General features: G+C 37.1%; 1 protein-coding gene across 1 annotated transcript in view; it reads left to right on the top strand.

The window, feature by feature from the left end:
- flr (actin-interacting protein 1 flr) overlaps positions 1 to 21,975 on the top strand; it is a 302,812-nt gene that overhangs the window by 22,297 nt on the left and 258,540 nt on the right. Inside the window, exon 2 of the mRNA XM_090371946.1 lies at positions 3,045 to 3,166. Coding sequence (XP_090228072.1) covers positions 3,045 to 3,166 — 122 coding nt within the window. The remainder of the gene's footprint in view (positions 1 to 3,044; positions 3,167 to 21,975) is intronic.

Here is a 21,975-nt window from a genome sequence, read left to right as displayed (position 1 = left end):
AGGACATTCTTATCAAAACTAAAGAACTAAAATGGTCTTGGGCAGGACATATCTCGAAGACATGATGACAGATTGGATTAAGAGAATAACAGAATGGTACCCAAGAGTATTAGAATTAGTAGAGGCATATGATGCAAGAAAGCAAGCTTATACAGCATCAGCCAAAAAAAACCCACTCCCATTTCACCCCTCCGTTCGTTCGAAATACCTGTCCAGCTGAGCCTTAAATTTATTTAGGCTATCAACTTCCCCAACAAGTGATGGAAGTCTGTTCCACCAACCAACTACCCACTGGCTAAAGGCAAATTTCTGCACATCTATCCTACATCTGTCTTTCCTCAATTTGAATTTATGCCCTCTCAGGTGATTATTCTGAGCAAGAGGAAGATTCCCATCAGCATTGAGCATACTCAAACCATTCAAGGCTTTATACACCTCTATCAGATCACCTCGCTGGTGCCTAGTCTCCAGACGAGGCACCAGCGAGGAGCTAGAAAAAAACCTGGAAGACAGCAACGGAGATGGACAGATGAAATTCATGAGTTTGTGGGTAGTAAATGGATGGCCATTGCACAAAAAAGAAGGAACTGGAAAGTTGCTGGAGAGGCCTTCATCCTGTAGTGGATTGTTAGTGGCTGATGATGAAGTTACTGGTCAACACATCAAAGGGGAATGTTGGGAAATCAGAGACATGGTGCCACACAGATATAATGAATGCAAAATTGCTGTTTGGGTAGTACATGTGTACAGAAAGGATAGGAAGGGAGGAGGGGTTATACTGTTAGTTAAGAAACACCATATCTTAGAAAGTGCATTTAGTTGACATGGGTGGACAGTGCAATGTTGAGTCAGTTTGGTGTGTTATAAGCACTAGCAAAGCAATTGAGAGGAGGAGTGTGTCATAGGCCAAATGAGTGTGATGAGTACAACGAAAAACCATACAGAGAAATAGTGGTCCAGTTTTTTTTTTTTTTTTTTATGAAAACTCGAAATATGAGAGGTATTAGAACCTATAGTACTTAGTACCGTGCTTGGGTTGGAGGTTGAGAAGACAAAAGAAAATATTTGTTGATATTAGACTTGAACTTCTGTAGACTGTAATTTTCAGGAAATACGTACGAAGGGTGGTTATTGCAGAAAATAGGAGTTGAATGAATAAACAAGGAAGATGAAAAGTTGGAGAGTAAATGGCTGGTGGCAACACGTGTTCAGACTGTTTTGAAAGAGAGAGTGGGAATTATAGAAGCCAATTCAGAAGAACAGTGCCCATGGAAGTATCTGTAGAAAAGGCATGCAGCAGAAACAACACATCTTGAGACAGCGAGTAGAGAGACACTGTTAGAGAGGAATCATCAAACTGCCCTCTTCTGAATGGAACCGAGAAGCCAGAGAGAGGTTTTGGGGGCACTGCCCCAATGTGAGAACAATATTCCATGGTAGGATGGATTTGCAATTTGTACAGAGTGAAGAGCTGTTTGGAAGAAAACTAACACCGAGAGCGAAAGAGAAAACAGTTTTTTTAGATGCAGAGGAAGCAATATTTGTAATGTGCTTATGCCCTTCACTCACCACAAACGTGCACTTGCATAATCCCCAAAAGAGATATATCAACTTGCCTAGATATATAGAAGACAAAAGAAGAGCTGCTGGTAGATCCCACCAGTGAAACTTTGGTCTGTATGCACCATGCATCCTAGTTCTTTCTAGCTAAACATGTCCCATATTAAGCAACCACTACTACCTGATAGTGGGCACCATGCACAATGGGTTCATGAACTTGTGCTGCTTATACCACACACAGTCCATTGGTGTGTTGCACCAGGTATTTGGACTTAACTGACCAGCACATTCATTGTCAGTCCTCCAGTGTCCAACCAACATGTTGTTGACACTGCAACATTTGCCATCAACAATGATCAGAGGTGAGGAGATTGTGTCTCTTGGGTCACCTGCTGTGGAACTCTATATGTCGGAGCGTGAGGTGTACCATCGTTTAGGATATTGTTCTTGCATTCTCCATATTGTATTGCGAAGTCAGCTTTTGCACATTGACTTGCCATTGAGCCCCAACAATGTGCTTTACCCTTCACTCACCACAAACATGCACTTGTATAATCCTTTAGAGTCCTGTTTGTGGGTTGACCTGTTCAACACTATTCTTTGTACACCTTAATCACAATGGGCTGTGAGGAACTGGTGCTTCCTATATGGAAACACCAGTTGCTCATGGTTGCAAACCTAACGTAATCTAACCTGTTTATAATAGATTGCGCTAACAGAAAGGCCCAATAAACCGGAAACTGCATATTGTTTTTTTGGTAGTGACCTCCAGAAGTGTGCTGCAGAAAAAAATCACCAAGGTGTTCAAAATTGATTGTTATAACTGAACACATGATCACGAAGAGAGTGTAGTGCACTTTAATGATTTGAATTGTTTTTTCGAAATTTGATTCTATAAAGCAGCTGATTCTACTGACTGGTAATCATGTTAACTGGCACCTACTTATTTTACTCTACGATGGGCTTATGATTGTCTCCGATTGGACTATGTGATCCTTCCTCTCAGCCAATAGCAGCATTTGTAAATGCTTTGGCCGCTTTTTTGTTTTTGCATCCTTTAGGTGAAGTTGTTGTTTTTTTTTTTTTTTTTTTTTGTGTTGTGCTTTAATCAATATATTTTTTAATCAATATGTATAATTTCTATCATAAAAAAACCACCTTTTAGAGAAATAAATAGCTTAGTAGTTATATGGCAAAAATTTCAACTTCTGAGATCTTGGAACGAATTATCAAAAAACAGTGTGCTATTGGATTCACATTACTCTATATTTTCACAATACGATGATGTCTCTGGAATGGATTAATATCATAAACCGGGGGTCCACTGTATATATAAAAAAATTACAGAAATGGTAGTTTTGGAATTAGTCTCTTCACTTCATTCAGCCAAATTTTTTAAAGTTAAAATATTATAAATTAAATATTTTATTAAAATTGCAAAATGTAAATTTGATTTTATATTTTGCATTTTTTTTTTCTTATAGGTAGTGTGTTTTCCACCCTGCCTCGCACTCAGCGTGGCATGCCTTTAGTTCTTGGTGGTGATCCAAAAGGAAAGAAGATATTGTATGCAAATGGCAATAGCATTATTATTAGAGATGTTGAGGTGAGTAAATCATAAGCTTGAATTAATCTATTCAGCAGTGTACTGAATTGAGACAAGTACAGGGTGTCCCAAAAGTCACTATCTATCAGGTTAAATAAGGCGAATTTCAAAAAAATTATTTAATGGAAATATTATTTGTATATTTGGGTCCGGAAAGAAAAAATATTAATTAATAAATTATGAAAAGTTGTAGAACAATCTATATTTTGTAGAAAAATATGTGTGTAATCATGTTTGGACATTTTTATGAAATTCATCTTATTTAGCCAAATACAGTGACTTTTGGGACACCCTATATTATAGAAGCAATTATGAAAAGTATTAGGATGAGATTGAGATTTTTTTTTTTTGAATTGTTTGTATATTCTCAATTTTTCAGTAAATTGCAACTACTAGTGCTATTTTAATGTATTTTGTATTAGTAGTTATTTAAAATACCAATACTATTTAGTAAATGATGAAAGCAAAGTAGTTGTAAATTATATAAGAAAGCAAGCTTATAAAGCATAACCTTGTTTTCTCTTGCATTCTCCTTATTGAATTGTGATGTCAACCTTTGCATATTGACCGGCCATTGAGCTCCTACAATGTGCTGCACCCTTCAATCGCCACGAACATGCACCTTGCAAAAAAAAAAAAAAAAAAATTGCCCATATCACTTGTACATCCCCTCCAATAGTTTGTATAGTTCTTCATTGCATTTATTGAAATACGTAAAGGACTTTAGCCTCAGGCTGCGAGAGATTTAGACAACATACAAGTTAGTGCAAGCACATCATATTAGTACTCAGCTAAATTCTGAATTAGCGAAAATATGCAAAGGTGGCATCGTTTAAGTTATCTCATGAGATAACTTATATCTCTCTGGAACGGATTAATATCATAAACCGGGGGTCCACTGTATATATAAAAAAATACAGAAATAGTAGTTTTGGAATTAGTCTCTTCACTTCATTCAGCCAAATTTTTTGAAAGTTAAAATATAAGTTATATCTCATGAGATATAACTTAAATGATGCCGCCTTTGCATATTTTTGCTAATTCAGAGTTTAGCTGAGTACTAATATGATGCATTTGCACTAACTTGTACGTTGTCTAAATCTCTCGCAGCCTGAGGCTAAAGCCTTAACGTATTTCAGTCTTAATTTATATTATGCACCATCAGGCATCTCTCATATTGTAGAGTGGCGCCTCTGTAGCCAGGTGGGAAGGAGCAGCAGTGTGTGGCACACGCTTCTTAATTAGACCAGGGTTCGAGCCCATCACCACCAAATACGGAGGATGCGGAAAGGTCAGGGAATGACCACCGCATATTCCTGGAGCAATATGACCTTAGTTGCTAATGCTCCTAAAAACCAAATAACAAAAAAATCATATTGTAAAGTTATACTTCATAACTGTTTTGTCATCATTGCATCACTAGGGTACCTACCCACCCACCGAAGAAGTACCAAATAGCCTTGAAATGGTGCTGTCTGGGTGGTGGTATCTTCTGAGAATAAGTAACAACACTCTTCTCCTTTTGTGAAGCATTACTTATTTGAAGTAGTCCAATATTGTGGCAACTCGTTGTGAAAGTATTCACGATATAAGATGTAACTTAAACGATGCCACCTTTGCATATTTTTGCTAATTCAGAGTTTAGCTGCGTACTAATGTGTGTTTGCACTAACTTGTTCGGTTAAACTTTGGAAGCTGGTACATCCAGTTTACTAGACAGAGGAGGCATACGTCACTGCAGTGATTGAAAACTTTCGCTCCTCCCACTGCTTACGTTCAGCTTCCGCCCTCCCTCGCTGCCCCACAACCTCGCCGAAGCGTCAGTTAAGAACGAGCACCAGTTTATAGTATTTACGGACTGCCGCTGCCATGCTGAAGCGAGCGTCAGTTGTCATGTGACCGATTTCCCAAGCATCTTTGCGGCAAGCAACAATGGCAAAGCAGCGTGGAAGGTAATGCCGTCCCACCAACAACTGCGTGTTGGCGTACCAGTTTCCAAATTTGTATTGATCGCAGGACAATTGCCGACACTTGCATGTGGCAGTAGTAGTAAAGAAGTTGGAGTAACAAATTCTACGGATGTGATGTGATGATCGCAGGAGAACTATGTCACACATGCGGGAAAACGTTCGGTTATCCGTTTAAAATTTATGTACTGTAATTTCTAAAAAAAAATTGTATGGCGACACTAGTAGGTGAATTTACTCATGTGTAAGCAGCATCTCGCTAACTTCAATAGGCACAGATCAATTTATGTAAAAAATAAAAAATTAACTTTGAATTCAGCAGCAGAAGACTAATATATCCAGAAAAAAACAAAAAAAAAAACAAAATATACAGTGAAACTTCCCTTTAACGGACAGCCAGGGGGAACGAAAATGTGTCCGTTAGAGAGAGGTGTCTGCTAACAAGAAGTCTAAGGGAGAAAAAAAAAAAAGAAAGAAAGAAAAATCGTTTAATGTAAAATGAAATTAAAATATATACAGATTTTGAACAATATTTTTGTAAATAATATACAATTACATACACAAGAGATAAAGAAAAATCGTTAAACGTTTAATGTAAAATTAAATTAAATTATATACAGATTTTGCGCAATATTTTTGTAAATAATATACATACAATTGTGCTATGCATATTATGACTTTATCTTAAGAAAAATACAAACAGTAATCACTTATTTTCTTCTGCACCTTCTTCCGGCTGATAATTTTGTTTTCAACATTTGTTTGGAGTGAAGAAACCATCGAAAGTCCTTCAGTATCTTTACAAAACAGTTCACGACAGTTTGTTTTCTAATTGCGTTTACTGAAGAGGAAATCCATTGAATCGCATCTAGGATGCTGATTTTCTTTGCAAGGTCACTCGCACATGTTACATCGTTCATTTTTGCAATGAAGATGTCTTAAAACACGTTTTCTGTAGTGAAGTTTAAAATTTTTTATTATCCCTTGATCCAAGGGCTGACACTGCAGATGTGTTTGGTGGCAGAAAAACGATTTGAATGTTGGACAATTCAATGTGCAGGTGAGATGCAGCATTATCCATGAAAAGAATAATTTTTCTGTTTTGACGAATCATGTTTTGGTTAAAGTGACTTATCCATTCGCTCATGATATCTCGTATCATCCACACTTTTTTATTAGACTTCCAGTCAACATTCAAAAGATTCAACTTTATGCCCTTGAAACAACGAGGATTTTGTGGGTTTCCTATAACAAGAGGTTGTTCAAAGTCTCCTAGCATATTTGTACAAAATAGTACAGTCAAGCGTTCCTTAGAAATTTTTCCGCCCTGGCACTTTTCGTTTTTAAGACTCATTGTTTTTTCAGGAAGAGCTTTAAAAAACAACCCTGTTTCATCACAGTTGTAAATACCCTTAGCTTAAAAATCACAACATAAATCTTCCAATTTGACGGTCCACTCTGTTACAACCCCAGTATCAACAGATCCACCTTCACCACTTACGGTTTTCCAAGAAATTTTATGCCGAGTTTTGAACTTGTCTAGCCATCCCACAGAAGCTTTGAACTCATTTACTCCCATAGATTTCGCAACCTCCAAAGCCTTTTCCCTAATAATAGGCCCATTAATGGGAATTTGTTTAGCACGTGCGCAACAAATTTGAAGTCCAACAATTTTCGGGAATGATTTTTGAACCTGATCATTTCTGTGTTGCCAAAATTGTTTGAGCAGTTCATTTTTTTTTCTTTAGGATGTCGCTTACCTGCGTCTTCCCGATTTTGAATTTTGCAGCGAGATTGCGAACACTATTTTTTTGCCGATCATATGCATTAATGAGTTCGACTTTATCTTTTAAAGTTAAATGTTTACGAGAAGACATTGTGCACTTCACACGACACTGAACAAAACCGAAACTGAAAAGACGAAAGGCCGACCATATCCCCCCCCTGCACACACCTAATTCATCAGAAGTTTTACACGTGCCTTAAAATTCTTGAAAAAGGGTTTAGAACCGCGACGTAAACCTTGATAAAATTCAGAGAATTGGAAATAGAAAACACACGATTGAGGCAATACGTGGAAGAAACGTTCCTAGAAAAAGGGCCGTAAGCTCGCCCGCTGTCCGTTATGGGGAGATCAAATTAAGTGCTAATCTAAACGAAACAGTGCAGATTGCGTGTCCGCGTCCGTTACAGAGAATGTCCGCTAGACAGAAGCTGCAAACACGTTAAAACCAATGGAGGTGAGTTGGGGAATTTGAAAATGTCCGTTGTAGAGAGATGTCCGTTAACAAGAGGTGTCCGTTAGGAGAAGTTTCATTGTGTGTATATATATGTATATATATATATATATATATATATATATATATATATTTATTCCAAATGCATTGTTTTATCAATCATCCTGAAAGACGAAGTTGGAATCTCAGATGTGGATTTAGTTTTACCGTTTTTTTTTTTTTTTTTTGTTTCTTTTGGAAAAGATTTCTTTTCCAACCGACTTGCATTATAGTTTTTTTCTGTCTGCTACTTAGCCGGTATCTTTTTGTTAGGTGACACACTCTCTTTTCAATTGTCTTTTGTTTTGGTTTCATTCCACATCTATCAGCATGAAATGCAGAATAGCCATTTTCTTCCTGGAAACTTCGGTCACGTAGATGAATGATCACACGATTGTTTTGATAATGACATCTATGATGTTACTTACAACTCCCTTTATAAAGGAGATGAAAATTAACTGCATTCAGTCATTCTAGCGAAAGGATGTCTGCATTATGGGTAATATCCAAGAGGTGTATGTTCTTTGTTTAATGTTAGTCTCTATTTCCAAGAGCGGGAACTGACAACCTATCAAATCAATTCATAATCCCCTGTGTAGTTTTTTGCTAATTTTCCATTTTTAAGGAAAAAAAATTAGTAAATAGTGCTAGTAAGAAGAAGAGAAAAAACACACAAAGATAAAGAAAAAAAACACACAGATTTGGATATCATCATTCTTCTCTCTCTCTCAGGGTAACTCAGGAACTTTTTTTTTTTTTTTTTTTTTGTCCTGGGCAGCATAAGCCTCAGGTTTCCTTGCACCGTATGGCTTATAATAATAATACTGTAATAATATTAGGTGGATTTGGACAAATGTCTAGGGGCCACCAAACACTATAATAATAATTATTATAATTGTAATACAATAATAATAACTACCATTTCTCTAAAATTTTCTTTATTTGTATAAAATATGAATGGAGGATTCTGACAAGCAGGAAATAAGATTACATTTAAAGTCCGAACGAAAACATTTCTCCATTTCTCTTTCCAGTACTGTCTGATGAATGTGGCCCATAGTTTGTTGAAACTTCAACTGTGCACTTGAGGCGCAGAGTTAATCAGTTGTGCACTTCTCCAAGCATGAGTGATGCTGTTCACTATTTTCATGGTTAGAAGAACAGAAATTGCAGTACAGTATATAAATCTTATACGGATAACGGATTGTTTTCCCGCATGTATGGCATAGTTCTCCTGCGATCATCGCATCCATAGAAATTGGTACTCCAGCTTCTCCGCAACTTCACCATGAATCTGATCACGTGACAACTGCCGACACTTCGGCAGTTGTCTTGCGATCAACGCAAATTTGGAACCTGGTACGCTGACACGCAGCCAATGGTGGGACGGCATCAGCTTCCAAGCTACTTTGCCATCGCCGCTTGTTGCAAAGATGTATGGGAAATCGGCCACGTGACAACTGACGCTCACTTCAGCATGGTGGCGGCAGTCCGTGAATACTAGAAACTGGTGCTCATTCTTAACTGACGCTTCGGCGAGGTTGTGGGGCAGCGAGGTAAGGCGGAAGCTGAACATAAGCAGTGGGAGGAGCGAAAGTTGTCAATCACTGCAGTGACGTACGCCTCCTCTGTCTAGTAAACGGGATGTACCAGCTTCCAAAGATTAACCACTTGTTCATTGCATTTATTCAAACTATCGACTTCCAAAACAACAGATGGAAGTTTGTTCCAACAAACAACAAATGCTGGCTAAAGGCAAATTACTGCACACCTATTCTGCAACCATTGTTCTTCAGTTTGATTTTGTTCCTCGCACATGTGTACTCCGAACAAGATGAAGAATCCCATCAGCATTGAGCTTGCATCAATCCATTCAAATGATGCTTCAATTCACAGAAGTGAAGTCTTATTTGGCAACAGCATCCTTTTGTTCCCCCACCAATCTCATTGCCCCTCTATGTACCCATTCCAGCAGCGAAACATCCTTCTTAAAATGAGACCTACAGACCTGCATGCAGTACTCAAGATGTAGCCTGATCATTGCCTTGCACAATGGAATAATCACCTCCTTATCATTACTAGCACAATGGAATAATCATCTGCTTATCACTGCTAGCACAATTCCAGTATATCATTGACAAACCCTGGCATCCTGTCTGCTCTGCTCAGAGATCTTCACATCTGACTGCACAATTACCCTCAGATCCCTGAGGGTAATGTACCAACACTACCCATATGCCGTACTTTGCATTTGTCAATGTTAAACTTCAATTATCATTTCTCAGCCCATCTTCCTAATTTTTTTTAGATCCTATTGCAGTAACATACTACAATTACTGTTTGTTAACCACCCTGCCAACCTTTGTATCATCTGCAAACTTGGACATTAAGCCTGTTATACCTTCATCAATATCAATCAATGTAACCTTCATTAATATGGGGAGGTAAAAACAACAGCCGTATATTTGTCAGCTTAAGTGTCTCACCAGAATGTGCTCTACCAAGCATCTAGAATCATTAAAATGTTCCTTTTCTTCTGAAGCTTTTCTTCTGTGTACTTTTGATAACCAAGACTATAAAATTTTGACTGTAAGCCAAGCACTTCTATTGGCCTTATAATCACAGGGAAGTTGGTGATTATAAGGTTGGTGATATATTCTTTAAAATGTCTTGGCTTGGAAAACTTACAAATCACAAGTGGGTATAGTTTTGTACTGCCATCTGAATTACAGAACAGTGAGTCTTTGTTTACTTAATTTTTCACCATGACAAGACTCTCCTCGAACAGAAAACATTTTGTTTGGCAGCAAATTATAAAATAAACCTGTCTTGTCAAGATTAAAAATATTCTCATTTTTCAAGAATGGACCGTACAGAACATAACCAGTCTGTAGCCCTTTCTTTTTTGACTAATCCTCGGCAAACATTTTGCAAAACCAAGTTATTCCTGTTTTTAAATCTTTGGAGCCAGCCAATGCTGCATTTGAAGTTGGTAATTCCATGTTGCTGAGCTAGATAATTTGCCTTTTCTGGCAAAATCGGACCTGATATTAACAAATTAGATGTACAATTTGTTGATACCACTCAAAGTTTTATTTCAAGCTCCATGTTTTACACGATGAATTCGTTACCTGATTTTTATCGCTGCTCCAGTGTCACACACTTCAAGTTTTTCGTTTTTTTAGTATTGTGGATAACGTATTTAGGTAAAGGGATGTTGTATTCCTTTGCAATGTCTTTTACTTCGATCCATCCTATTAGCCTCGTATAATTTTCAGTTTAATTTCCAGGCTTAATTCTGTCTGTTTACGTTTTTTAGCCATAACACTGCTAGATAAGATTTAATGTGAACAAACTTTAAATTAATTTAAAGACGCAAGTTCCAAAGAAAAAAAAAAAGACATCCACTCAGATAAAATGAACACTAAAAATAGATTATACTGTACTGTAGCAAAAGACTCTTTGAACATTTGTAACTAGGGTTGCTAGATTTCTATGACTGGATTAAAGGACACTCAAAAATAATTAATGCTACCACTCTCCAACTCTCACTCCACCCCTTTCCACCCCAAAAAAAGGAAAATTGAATGATTTTTTAGTTAATAATTAAACATTTTGTTTATATTTTATAGTTTTTGATTTAAAAATTAGTTTTCATATTAACTATAAATATTTGCAAATTTTAGTTTAATTTAAAATTTAAAATATTTAATAGCAAACCATGGTTTTTTATGGGCTATGGTATTTTAAGAATATGGATTGATATATAAGGATAATGGACGATATGGATGATATAAAAAGCATGAATTGATCCAACTATTTTAATGCAAGTTTAGTGCAGTAATTGACATCAAGCTAAAGTAATTTTAGGTAGGTGAAAAAAAGCAAAAAAAAAAAAAAAAAAAAACGTACTGGTTTAATAGCTAGAAATCACTCGCCTTGAACATATTTTATACTACTTCGAGCAGCCTTAAGAACTTTGGAATCATTTTTAATTTTCTCAGAAAAATCTAAACAATTATCTTTAAACTGAACATCTATTTCGCCCATCCCTCTGCTTAGAGTTCATTACACTAAAAATCCTTTCTGAATTTGCCGGAGCCTCCGGCACTGAAAAAACATACGAAATGACCTTGAAAATGTTTGAAAGCTTAAAATCAATATTTTTCAAAATTAAATGCCATTGATTAGAAGTACTTGAACAAGTTTTAAATTTTTCAGAGGTTGACACAGTTTCATAATTTGTTTTCGGTACTTGAAACCTCATCAAATATACCATTCATATCCAACTTTAATTTTTCTATTAATTTAAAATATTCTGCTACTTCACAAATAAGTCATAGTTAGTACAACCATTTTTAAAGCTTAATTTGCTGTTTCAAAAAAATAGTATTTTCATTAAAATTAAATTTCTTTCCTAAATATTTCAATGCAGTATTATAAAATGCTTTGAAATCATTTATTCTGTGCTTTTAACTACAGGGTCTAATTTCTGAAAATTCTGATGAACTTGATACTCAAAAAATTCTTGATTAAGACTATTCTTCAGCGAATTTTTTAGATCATTCATTATATAAAAAATATCACTGGCACATGTTTCATTCTTTTCAAGCTCTTTTATTGCTTTGCAGATTATTTCGATTGCATACATTGAGAAAAGGAAATATATTCCTATAATTATAGGGACCTCTGAATTTTCATTAATTTGAAGGATTTTAGAAATAAAGGTCCGAAAGCCTTCCATGAAAGCAAAATTCATTCTATGCATATTGTAAAGAAAGTTGGTGCCTTAATTTCCTTAAACTCTGTTTCGGTAAACTCATGAAATTCTTTAAGGTTATCCCTTCTTTTAGTTGAAATAGAAAAATGACCAAATAACCATAACAGAAAAATGACAATTTTCAAGACAATATTTTCTATATCAATATCTAAATTACTGAAAGCATATTTAGATAAATTATAAATAATGTGAGCATAGCAGTCTGCTTTAAATAAGTCTTCATTTAATTTCTTAATATTCTGAAATAAGGATTTATTACTCCCAAAATTACAATTTGTCTGCACTGAAACTAGATTTTTTAGGCACTCAAACATTCCATCTGCACTTTCATCAGCATTTTCGAAAAAATCAACTAAAACTATATAGTTCGTTGGATCATATTCTTTGTTGAAGTACTGAATTGACAAAGGAAACATTTTCATATTCTTTTTATTAGTCTCATCAATCTGTAAACAAAAAAATAATGGTGGATCATGATGTTTTAAGCCATCCAAAACAATATGTAATGCTTTTTTACCTTAAACAATGGCAGCAGATTTAGTTCTTCCACTTGATATTTTTGGTGCAATTTTTGAATCATTTAGAGTTCAATTTCATGCTACAATCTAATGAGTTATAAGAATGGTGATGCTTAGTTGAATGATAAATATTAGTTATTTCAGCTGCAGTAACTAAATCCTCTTCTTTCGTATTCTTTTTCACGAGAAACTTATCAAGAAGATTTTAAGAATTTGCCGATTTTTGAGCTGATTTATTGTGTTTAGGGTCAAACGGCGCCCCCATCTCTGCATAGTATACATTGTCATGTATTACAGTACACTGTAAATGCCAGAGATTTAAAAGTGTATGGATATTGTTAAGTATAGTGTGGTGTACTGTTGTTTATCTGGCCATTTAGTGTTGGGCCCACCGTTGCCTACACTTTGCCCCGTGGAGGCAGACCAGGTACACCAGTATTTTAAATGGTACTCTGGCAGACCCTGCCAACTAATTTCCTGAGACTTCGGTGGCTAGGGTCTATGTAAAAAAAGGGGGCCGGGATTATGCTGGAATTTTGCTAGGCCGAAAGGGCCACGAGCTGATTTATGAGCTTGAGTCTTTTAGCTGAGTAACTGCTAAGATGCCCATATAACCAAAATTTAAATACATTTCTGCATAGGAGACATCTCACCTCATGAGGATCATTTGTTGAAGGTAGCCATTCGTATTCTTGCTCCCAATTTTTGTTATCAGAACAAAGCCTCTTCTTTTTTGGAGGAAATTCCATTTTTGATGGCTAAAAAAAAATAAAATGTTTTTTCAAAATATGTTTGTATATAACATGAAATATGTAGGTGCTTATAACTGTATCAATGAAATAGATAAATGTTTCTTTGTAAAGTTATAGGAAAAACAGTTTAAACAAAGCCATTGAACTCCATATTATAAAAAGTGATTTTTCCGATACCTATGATTTTATTAATTATCTACCAGTCTCACAATTTTCTTGAAAGTTAGATCATGGCCACACGGGTGTAAGTTTTTATGCTTTGTCAAAAAAAATAATTTCATCGAGAAGTATGAAGTTAAGTTCACGGTGTTTGTGAAGCTACATATATGAGTCGGAGAGGCTAGAATAGGTTAAGATTATCTCTTTATGATTCATTTCTCAGTGGTGGATTTTGCATTTAAGGGGTTTTTTAACATATCCCCTGTTAAAGCTTTGAAATGAAATTGTAATTTTTTGTCGGTTTGGGAGAGCACTGTGCATGTGGTGTTCGAAACATATGCCTCCAACACCTGCAGAAATCTGCTACTGCCATTACAAGGCAGAGGCATTGAAAAATGAAAATAAAGGACAAATTGCATGCTTTCCCATTTCAATAAAGGACAAGGACAATTTGGCTAAAATAAAGGATTGTCCTTTGAAATAAAGGATGTCTGGCAACCCTAGTTGTAACTGGCCTTAATTCTGTGGAGTATATGTAAACAACTTAGAAAAACTTTTTTATATTTTTTTGTTAATTTAAGCTCATTCTTCACAATTACATTTTTCAGAGTGCATTTAAGTTGTAGCTACCACAAACTGGTTTTGTTTACACAAAAGTAAATTCTAACAAGTGAGTGCCATCCTTCTGGAAGCAGGGAACCACATGGCCAGAGACAATAATAGGGGCAATAATCGGACATATGTGCCAAGATTTGTATTAAACATACAAGATAACATTTATTTCTTACGGGGTGGAAATGAAATTTGTAATACATATTAACCGAATTTTGTAATAAATGAATATATTTACATAGCAAAGCCTATCCTTTCATAGGGGAATGGCATGTGCTTCATAGAAATGAGTACTTTGTATAAACAGTTTATATTAACAAGATTTTACTGTATGTGATCTGTCCCACATAATGAGCATGTGCCAATACTAGATCCCCCCCCCAAAAAAAAACCATGGGATGGAGGAAGCAGTGAAGAATGTAGGGAGGATCTCCTTGTGTTGCAGACTATGCTGACCTATCCACTTCGGTGGATTTGGACTAATAACCAGAAAACTATAATATGCTACATTTAAGTAAGAAGAGTTGAATGACTTTGTGTTTTAAAGATATCTAAAAAAAAGCAAACAGAACTTGGTTTTATATGACAACAGTAGAAGTTATTTGAAGAAGGAATTAAAATTACCATATATCATAAACATCACAATGTTTTCAGAATATTTTGCTGCTGATGATGTGTTTTTGTCTTTACAGAAATCTTGATGAATGAATGAACTGGGTACCTTGAACACAGTTCTGATGAATAGCGTGTATTTATTGATTCCTCAAAATTAAGTTTAAATGCAGTTTTTCTGCACAATGGACATGCATTCTGCCAGTTCCTCTACTTCATTTTGTTAGCTTGAAAGAAAGAAACGTGTAGGTATGTCCAAGATCCTGAGGGTAATAAAATACCATGACCTTGCTTGGAATATTTGTGCTGAGCTTAAGGTAATTGGATTACTCAAAGGTTTACAGGGAGGTTTCACAAAATGCTGTTGTTTTCTGTGTTTGAAGGGAAAAAAGTATGCATCAGAAAAATATTATACAATGTGTGGCTGTTGTTATAAATATAATTTTGTCACAAGTTATCCCCCTTCAAATAATTGCCTTGGGCACACACACACACTGTTCCATACATTTTTTCCAACCACAGAAAGCTTTCTGGAAGTCATCTGTAAGCCCTTTTGCACGTTGGTCCTTTTTTTTTTTTTTTTTTTTATTTCTTCAGTGGACTGAAAATGGGTTCCCTTAGTATACTTTTTAGTTTAGGGAAGAGAAAAGTCACAAGGGGCTAGGTCTGGCGAGTAGGGTGTATGTTCATATGCAGGAATTTTTTTATTTTTTTTATGTGAACCCCAAACAAGAGAGGTATTAGAACCTATAGTAATTAGTACCGTTCTTGGGTTGGGGGTCGAGAAGACGAAAGAAGATATTTGTTGACATTGCACTTGAACTTCTGTAGATTGTAATTTTCAGGAAATACGTAAGAAGGAAGGTTGTTCCAGAAAACGGCAGTTGAATGAATAAATGAGGAAGATGAAAAGTTGGTTCTGTGGGTTTGAAGTTGGGCAGTAAATGGATGTTGGCTGGTGGCGGCACGTGTTTGGACTGTTTTGAAAGAGAGGGCGGGAATTATAGAAGCCAATTCAGAAGAACAGTGCCCATGGAAGTATTTGTAGAAGAGCCATGCAGCAGAAACAGTACATCTATGAGAAAGCGAGTGGAGAGACTCTGTTAGAGATGAATCATTAATTAACCTAACTGCCCTCGTCTGAATGGAATCAAGAAGCCTGAGAGAGGTTTTTTTGGGGGCACCACCCCAGATGTAGGAACACTATTCCATAGCAGGGCGGATTTGTGATTTATACAGAGTGAGCAGCTGTTTGGAAGAAAAGTAATGTCGAGAGCGAAAGAGAAAACCAAGTTTTTTAGATGCAGAGGAAGCAATATTTGTAATGTGCTTGTGCCAAGAGAGATTAGAAGTCAGGGTAATCCCCAAAAGAGATATATCATTTTGCCTAGAAATCGGAGTGGCACTAAAGATAAGCATAGGAGCAGAAGAATCCTTTTTGTGAGATATAAGACAAGACTGAGTTTTAGAATGGTTGAAATCAACTAAGTTGTCTTTGCCCCACTGGAGAATTACCTGAAGAGCGGCATTTAAGGAATTGGTAGCAGATTTTCGAGAAGTTGAAGCTGATTGAGCAGGACAAGGTTTCTCAAAATGGAAAGTTGAATGCAATGTGCTATCATCGGCAAAACTATGGATAGGATTTCCAGTCAATGGAAGAAGGTCATTAATATACAAGAGGAAAAGAGTGGGGGAAAGAACTGAACCTTGGGGGACACTGGCATTAGTGGAGAAGTTAGAAGACAGAGACCCATCTACCATCACCCTCAGTGAGCGATCAGAGAGAAAACTGGATAACCAATTACTAAAAACAGTTGGCAAACCATAAGATGGAAGCTTGTTTAGAAGACCTTTATGCCAGGCACGATCAAAAGCCTTTGAGATGTCAAGAGCAACTACTTGTGATTCACCGAACCTTTCCATTGAATTAGTCCATAAATGGGTAACATAAGCCAGAATATCACCAGTGGATCGACACTGACGGAATCCATACTGGCAATCATTGATCAGACGGAAGGTTTCTAGGTAGTTTAAGAGTTGGCGGTTAATTGATTTCTCCATTACTTTGGAGAGAGTAGAAGTAATTGCAATGGTACGATAATTGGATGGGAGGGATTTGTCACCCTTTTTGGGAACTGGCTGGATATGAGCAAATTTCCAAGCAGAAGGAAAAACACCTTTGGAATAAGAAAGGGAAAAAAGGCGGCAAAGAATAGGAGTAAGTTCAGGAGCACAGGTTTTGAGAACAAGTGGAGAAATACCATCAGGACCTGGAGCTTTCTTAGCATCAAGATTCATCAAAATCCTTCTGATATCCTTTTGACGGAAGACCACAGGAGGCATTGAATGGAGCCTGTTGGGAATGGTGGGAGGTGTTTTACCAAGATCATAAATACATGAGCTGGAAGAAAAATTGGATGCAAGCAGGTCAGCTTTATCCTTGGCTAAAGTGACAACAGAACCATCTGGTTTGGACAGAGGTGGGAGCAGAGATGCGGCCAATAGCTTTGGCAAGAGACCAGAATGCTCGGCTGCCATTAGGGCAAGGAGCAAGTTTTCTACTCTTAGCCTGTTCAAACTCTAGTTTGGACTGATTAATAACTGCTTTACAATTGTTGCGAGCTTTGGTGTAGGCAGAAAATGAAACTGAAGAATTAGAAACAAGCCAATTACGATATGCAACATTCTTCTCTTGAACAGCCTTAGCACATTTATTGGAAAACTAAGGTTTAGATAAAGGACGAGATTTTAAAGTGGAGTGTGGGATAAAGGATTCCATTCCTGCAAGAATAATTTGACTGACACGATCTGAGCAAACATTGACATCAGAAGTTTTGAAACAGTAATCCGACTGAGGAAAAGAAGAAAAGAAGTCTCGCAGGTCATCCCATTTTGCATTCTTGTATGCCAAACAACACGAGGTTGGGAATAGCCATGAGATAAAGGTTCCATTGGAGAAGAGACAATCACCAAGTTGTGATCTGAAGTGCCTAAAGGACCTCTCACTTCGACCGTGTACTTAGAAGGGTTGTTTGTGAGAAAAAGATCAAGCGTATTGGCTGTATGATTAGGATTGTCCGGTATTCTTGTAGGTAAATGAACAATCTGTGCTAGGTCATTAGTAATTACAAAAGCCTCAGCATCTCGACCTGCTGGGTCGGTGTAACTAGAAAACGGAAGCCAGCTGGAGTTGTGAACATTAAAATCACCAAGGAAAATTACCTCACAGTTAGGAAAGTTGGACTGGAGAAAGTCAAGTTGCAAAGAGAGGAAGTCAAAGAGCTCCAAGTGATTAGTGGAGTTGGGAGAACGGTAGAGACAACAGATGAATTTGACACAATGAGGTAGAGAGATTTTAAGCCAGAGAAGATCGAAGAGAGGAGATTCCAAATTGCCAAGTCTCTGACAGGGAATATCAGAATGGACATATGCACAAGTACCACCTTTGAGGCGAAAGGAATCATATAGCGAATAATTTGGGCATCTGAGATGAGCAGTAGTTGAATCAACTGATAACTGAGATCCTGTCAGAAAAAGTACATGGGCAGACTGCAAGTGGAAATGGATATCGTTGAGATTAGAATTAAGACCACGTATATTTGTGAAATGAATTAGGAAGTCCTTGGGAGGTTTAAATCTTTTCGCAGATAAGCTTGCTCTATTAGTTCGACAATTCATGGTGTATTCAATAGTAAGAAAAAGTGGGTGGGACATGCTGTATGAAGTAATGAAATTTTTGGATATGGCGTACACGTGGTAAGAATTTTTTTTTATTATTTTTTTTATGAAAACCCCAAACACGAAAGGTATCGTTTGTTTGTTTGTTATTTGGTTTTTAGGAGCATTAGCAACTAAGGCCATATTGCTCCGGGATATGCGGTGGTCATTCCCTGACCTTTCCGCATTCTCCGTATTTGGTGGTGACGGGCTCGAACCCCGGTCTAATCAAGAAGCGTGTGCTATGCACTGCTGCTCCTTCCCACCTGGCTACGGAGGCGCCTACGAAAGGTATCAAAACCTATAGTACTTAGTACCGTGCATGGGTTGAAGGAGAAGTATGGGGGAGGGGGATACCGGAAACTTTGCTCTAGAGACTAAACATGGGTTTCACCACTTCAAGCCTCCAATAAGCAAAGTGGTGGTATTTCACCGGTTGATGAAAGTCATCTACCACCTACAAACCAGATCCTTGACATAACGTGGCCTTGGCAATGCTCCCCGCATACACACTACTCGGACTCCCTCCAGTCACTATCTGGCAGAGTAGAGGTAGCAAGATTATACACTAGCTGATCCAGAAGCCTCCTAGGGAGTTACCAATAGGTTCGGTCCGGTGTACTAACTAGCAGCCGGCCTGCGAACACCGTTTTAGAGCCGTGCCCTCGAAATGTAAGGAATATTGGATCTCACCACAACATTCATCATAACCTCAAAAGTCATCAATTATACTGCATGATGGAAGAGATAGGGAAGTGTTGACTGGAACTTAGCTCTAGAGACTAAACATGGGTTCCACCACTTCAAGCCTCCAATAAGCAAAGTGGTGGTATTTCACCGGTTGATGAGAGTCATCTACCACCTAGTATTGCCTGGTAACGTAGAGGGGTGGCATTCCTCCATGTGGTGTGGGCGCCACACCTCGACCCCTGCTTACGTTGGTTCACACCTGGGTGATCACCCACCATGTACTTGTGCATGGAGGTTATACCCAGGATTACTAACAGTCCCACCATCGTGAAGGTGCAAGCAGAGGATTTGGCTGTCACAGACCGTCCGGACTTCGTCGAAATTGGGTCCACTTGACTTAAGTGTCACCCGAATATCAGTTCCATCAGCGTTTTAGACTCCCAGGTAGCAAGTACAGCTTGTCTGGCATATCTGAGAGAATGTCTGTGACAACCTCAAGGACCAACTTTTTGGCCGGAAACTGGTGAACAGACCGGAATTGTGAGCTGGAGCGTTGTCGTGATGGAGCATCCAACCATCCTTCCACAATTCAGGTTTCTTCCTCTGAATTTTTTCATGTAGCCTTGTCAGATCTTCATTGTATCTTTGATTGACAGTCTTAATTGGTAGGACATATTCAGCCATAATAATTCCTTTAATGTCAAAGAAAACAAGAAGCATGGTTTTCATTTTTGATTTTGGTCTCCTTGCTGTTTTTTTTTTTTTTTTTTTAAATCTAGGGGACTGTTTTGTCTTCCATTGCATTGACTGTTTTTCAAATACGTAGGAATTCTGCACAGGTGACCCTCGCTTAACGCTGATAATTCCTTCTGTAAAAACAGAGTGCTAAGTGAGCGCCGCATTCCCATAAGGTAACATATGTATTTGTGAGTTGCGATCGGTGCCATAGAATATTTCCTAATCAATAATAAACGGTTGTGAAAAGATGCACAAATGTTGGTCAAAATATTTAATATTCAAATATTTGTACATATATAATATTCTGCATTACATACGTATATAATTATGTGGTAACTACTTACGTTACCACCGCATAATTACCACCCAACAGTAAAGCAGCGTTACCACCCAACAGTAAAGTCAATTGACCCTTTGCCGCTTTGAAATCTGGCATGTTTTTTTTCTTCTTTCAATATGAAACTTCTTTTAGGCATTCGTTTCCACAAAAGTCCTGCTTCATCTATGTTAAAAACTTGTTGAGAAGTATAACACATAATATCCCTCTTCAATAATTTTAACAAGTTCTTTTTTGAAAGTTTCAGCTCCTTGATCTGCACTTGCAGTTTCTCCCTGGATTTTAAATCTATTTAACCAGTTCTTACTAGTTTTAAATGGTTCCGCTTTTTTTTTTTTTTTTTTTAGGTGAGTTTTCTTCAGATCATATTAGCTACTCTTTCTCTCTCTCTCTCTTTTTTTTTTTTTTTTTTTTTTAATATAATATTTAACTTAACTGAATTCTGCATTGGATATTATCTTCAATAAAATCCTAATAGCCGGCTTAGCCCTGGTTGCTTGCAATGGAACAGCCATCTTTCCCACTGCTAAAATTAATTCTTTATTTTTTTTATAATTGTTCTTACAGTTAAACTTGCAAGTCCTAAATTATGGCACGCATCTGCTTGTCTTTGACCGGAATCGATTTGCTTCAAAACGTCTAATTTAATTTTCAAATTCAGTCTTTTTCTTACATTTGTAGTCTTGGTACTGCACTCAGACGTTGTTGCTTTTTCATTCTTATCGGCCATTATTAACTCTTCGAAAATGTAACTGCATTGGTTGCATTAATTATGATACAATGTTCGAGTAAACTGTCCGCTACGCACGATGTCTAATACAGTAATACCCCGAAGTTACGCGATAGGTGGGTCCGACGAAAATCGCGTAAGTCGAATTCGCGTAAGTCGGGGTACAACTTTGCATATAAATACATATAAATTTTGCTTAATTGGGACCAAGGACTAACAAAAACACTAGTTTAGAAGAAAAATATTAATAAAATTGCAGTTCTTTATACATATTAATACAAAATATGTATTAAAAAAACAAATGACTTACGTTAAAAAGTTATTTCGATGTCGATGACTTCATAAAATCTAACAAATTCGTCTGACGACACAGCGCGTTCTTTTTTTCACGCAGAATTTCTTCATAGCAAGCTAATAATTTTTTTATTCCTTGCTTTGTAGCTATAACGCGTTCTTCGTTGGAGTCAATGTTTTCTAAAATTTTTAAGCCCTTTACAATTGAGCCCTTTTCAATTTTCAACCTGTCAAGTTTGCAATTGTCATGTGCTTTTCGCCGTTGCTTCATTTAGGCCTGTAGCACGTGCAATATCACATGGTCTTTCATTTCGCTCAAAGCGTTTCACAATTTCATATTTTTTCTCTATCGACAGAGGCGGACTGGCCATAAGCCTTACCGGGGAAACCCCGGTGGGCCGGTGTGATTTTGGTCATAAACCATAGTATGAGGCCACTATAAATTTTCCCGGGTAAGAATTTTTGACCCAGTCCGCCTCTGTTTATCGATAATTGCTTTTCTTTTTCTCTCTGAATCTGCAGTGTCTTCACCAGGACGCTTCCTTTTCACACCTTTTAATTAAGTATTTTTCATTTTTAGGGAATAAAGCACAATTACAAAACGAGGAGGCACGCTTGATACGCATA

Source organism: Mastigoproctus giganteus, chromosome 4 (genome assembly GCF_048544385.1).
Source record: "Mastigoproctus giganteus isolate SK-2022 chromosome 4, ASM4854438v1, whole genome shotgun sequence".
Classification (NCBI taxonomy): Eukaryota; Metazoa; Arthropoda; class Arachnida; order Uropygi; family Thelyphonidae; genus Mastigoproctus; species Mastigoproctus giganteus.
Note: the sequence above shows the minus strand (reverse complement) of the source record. Positions and strands in the feature narration are given on the sequence as shown.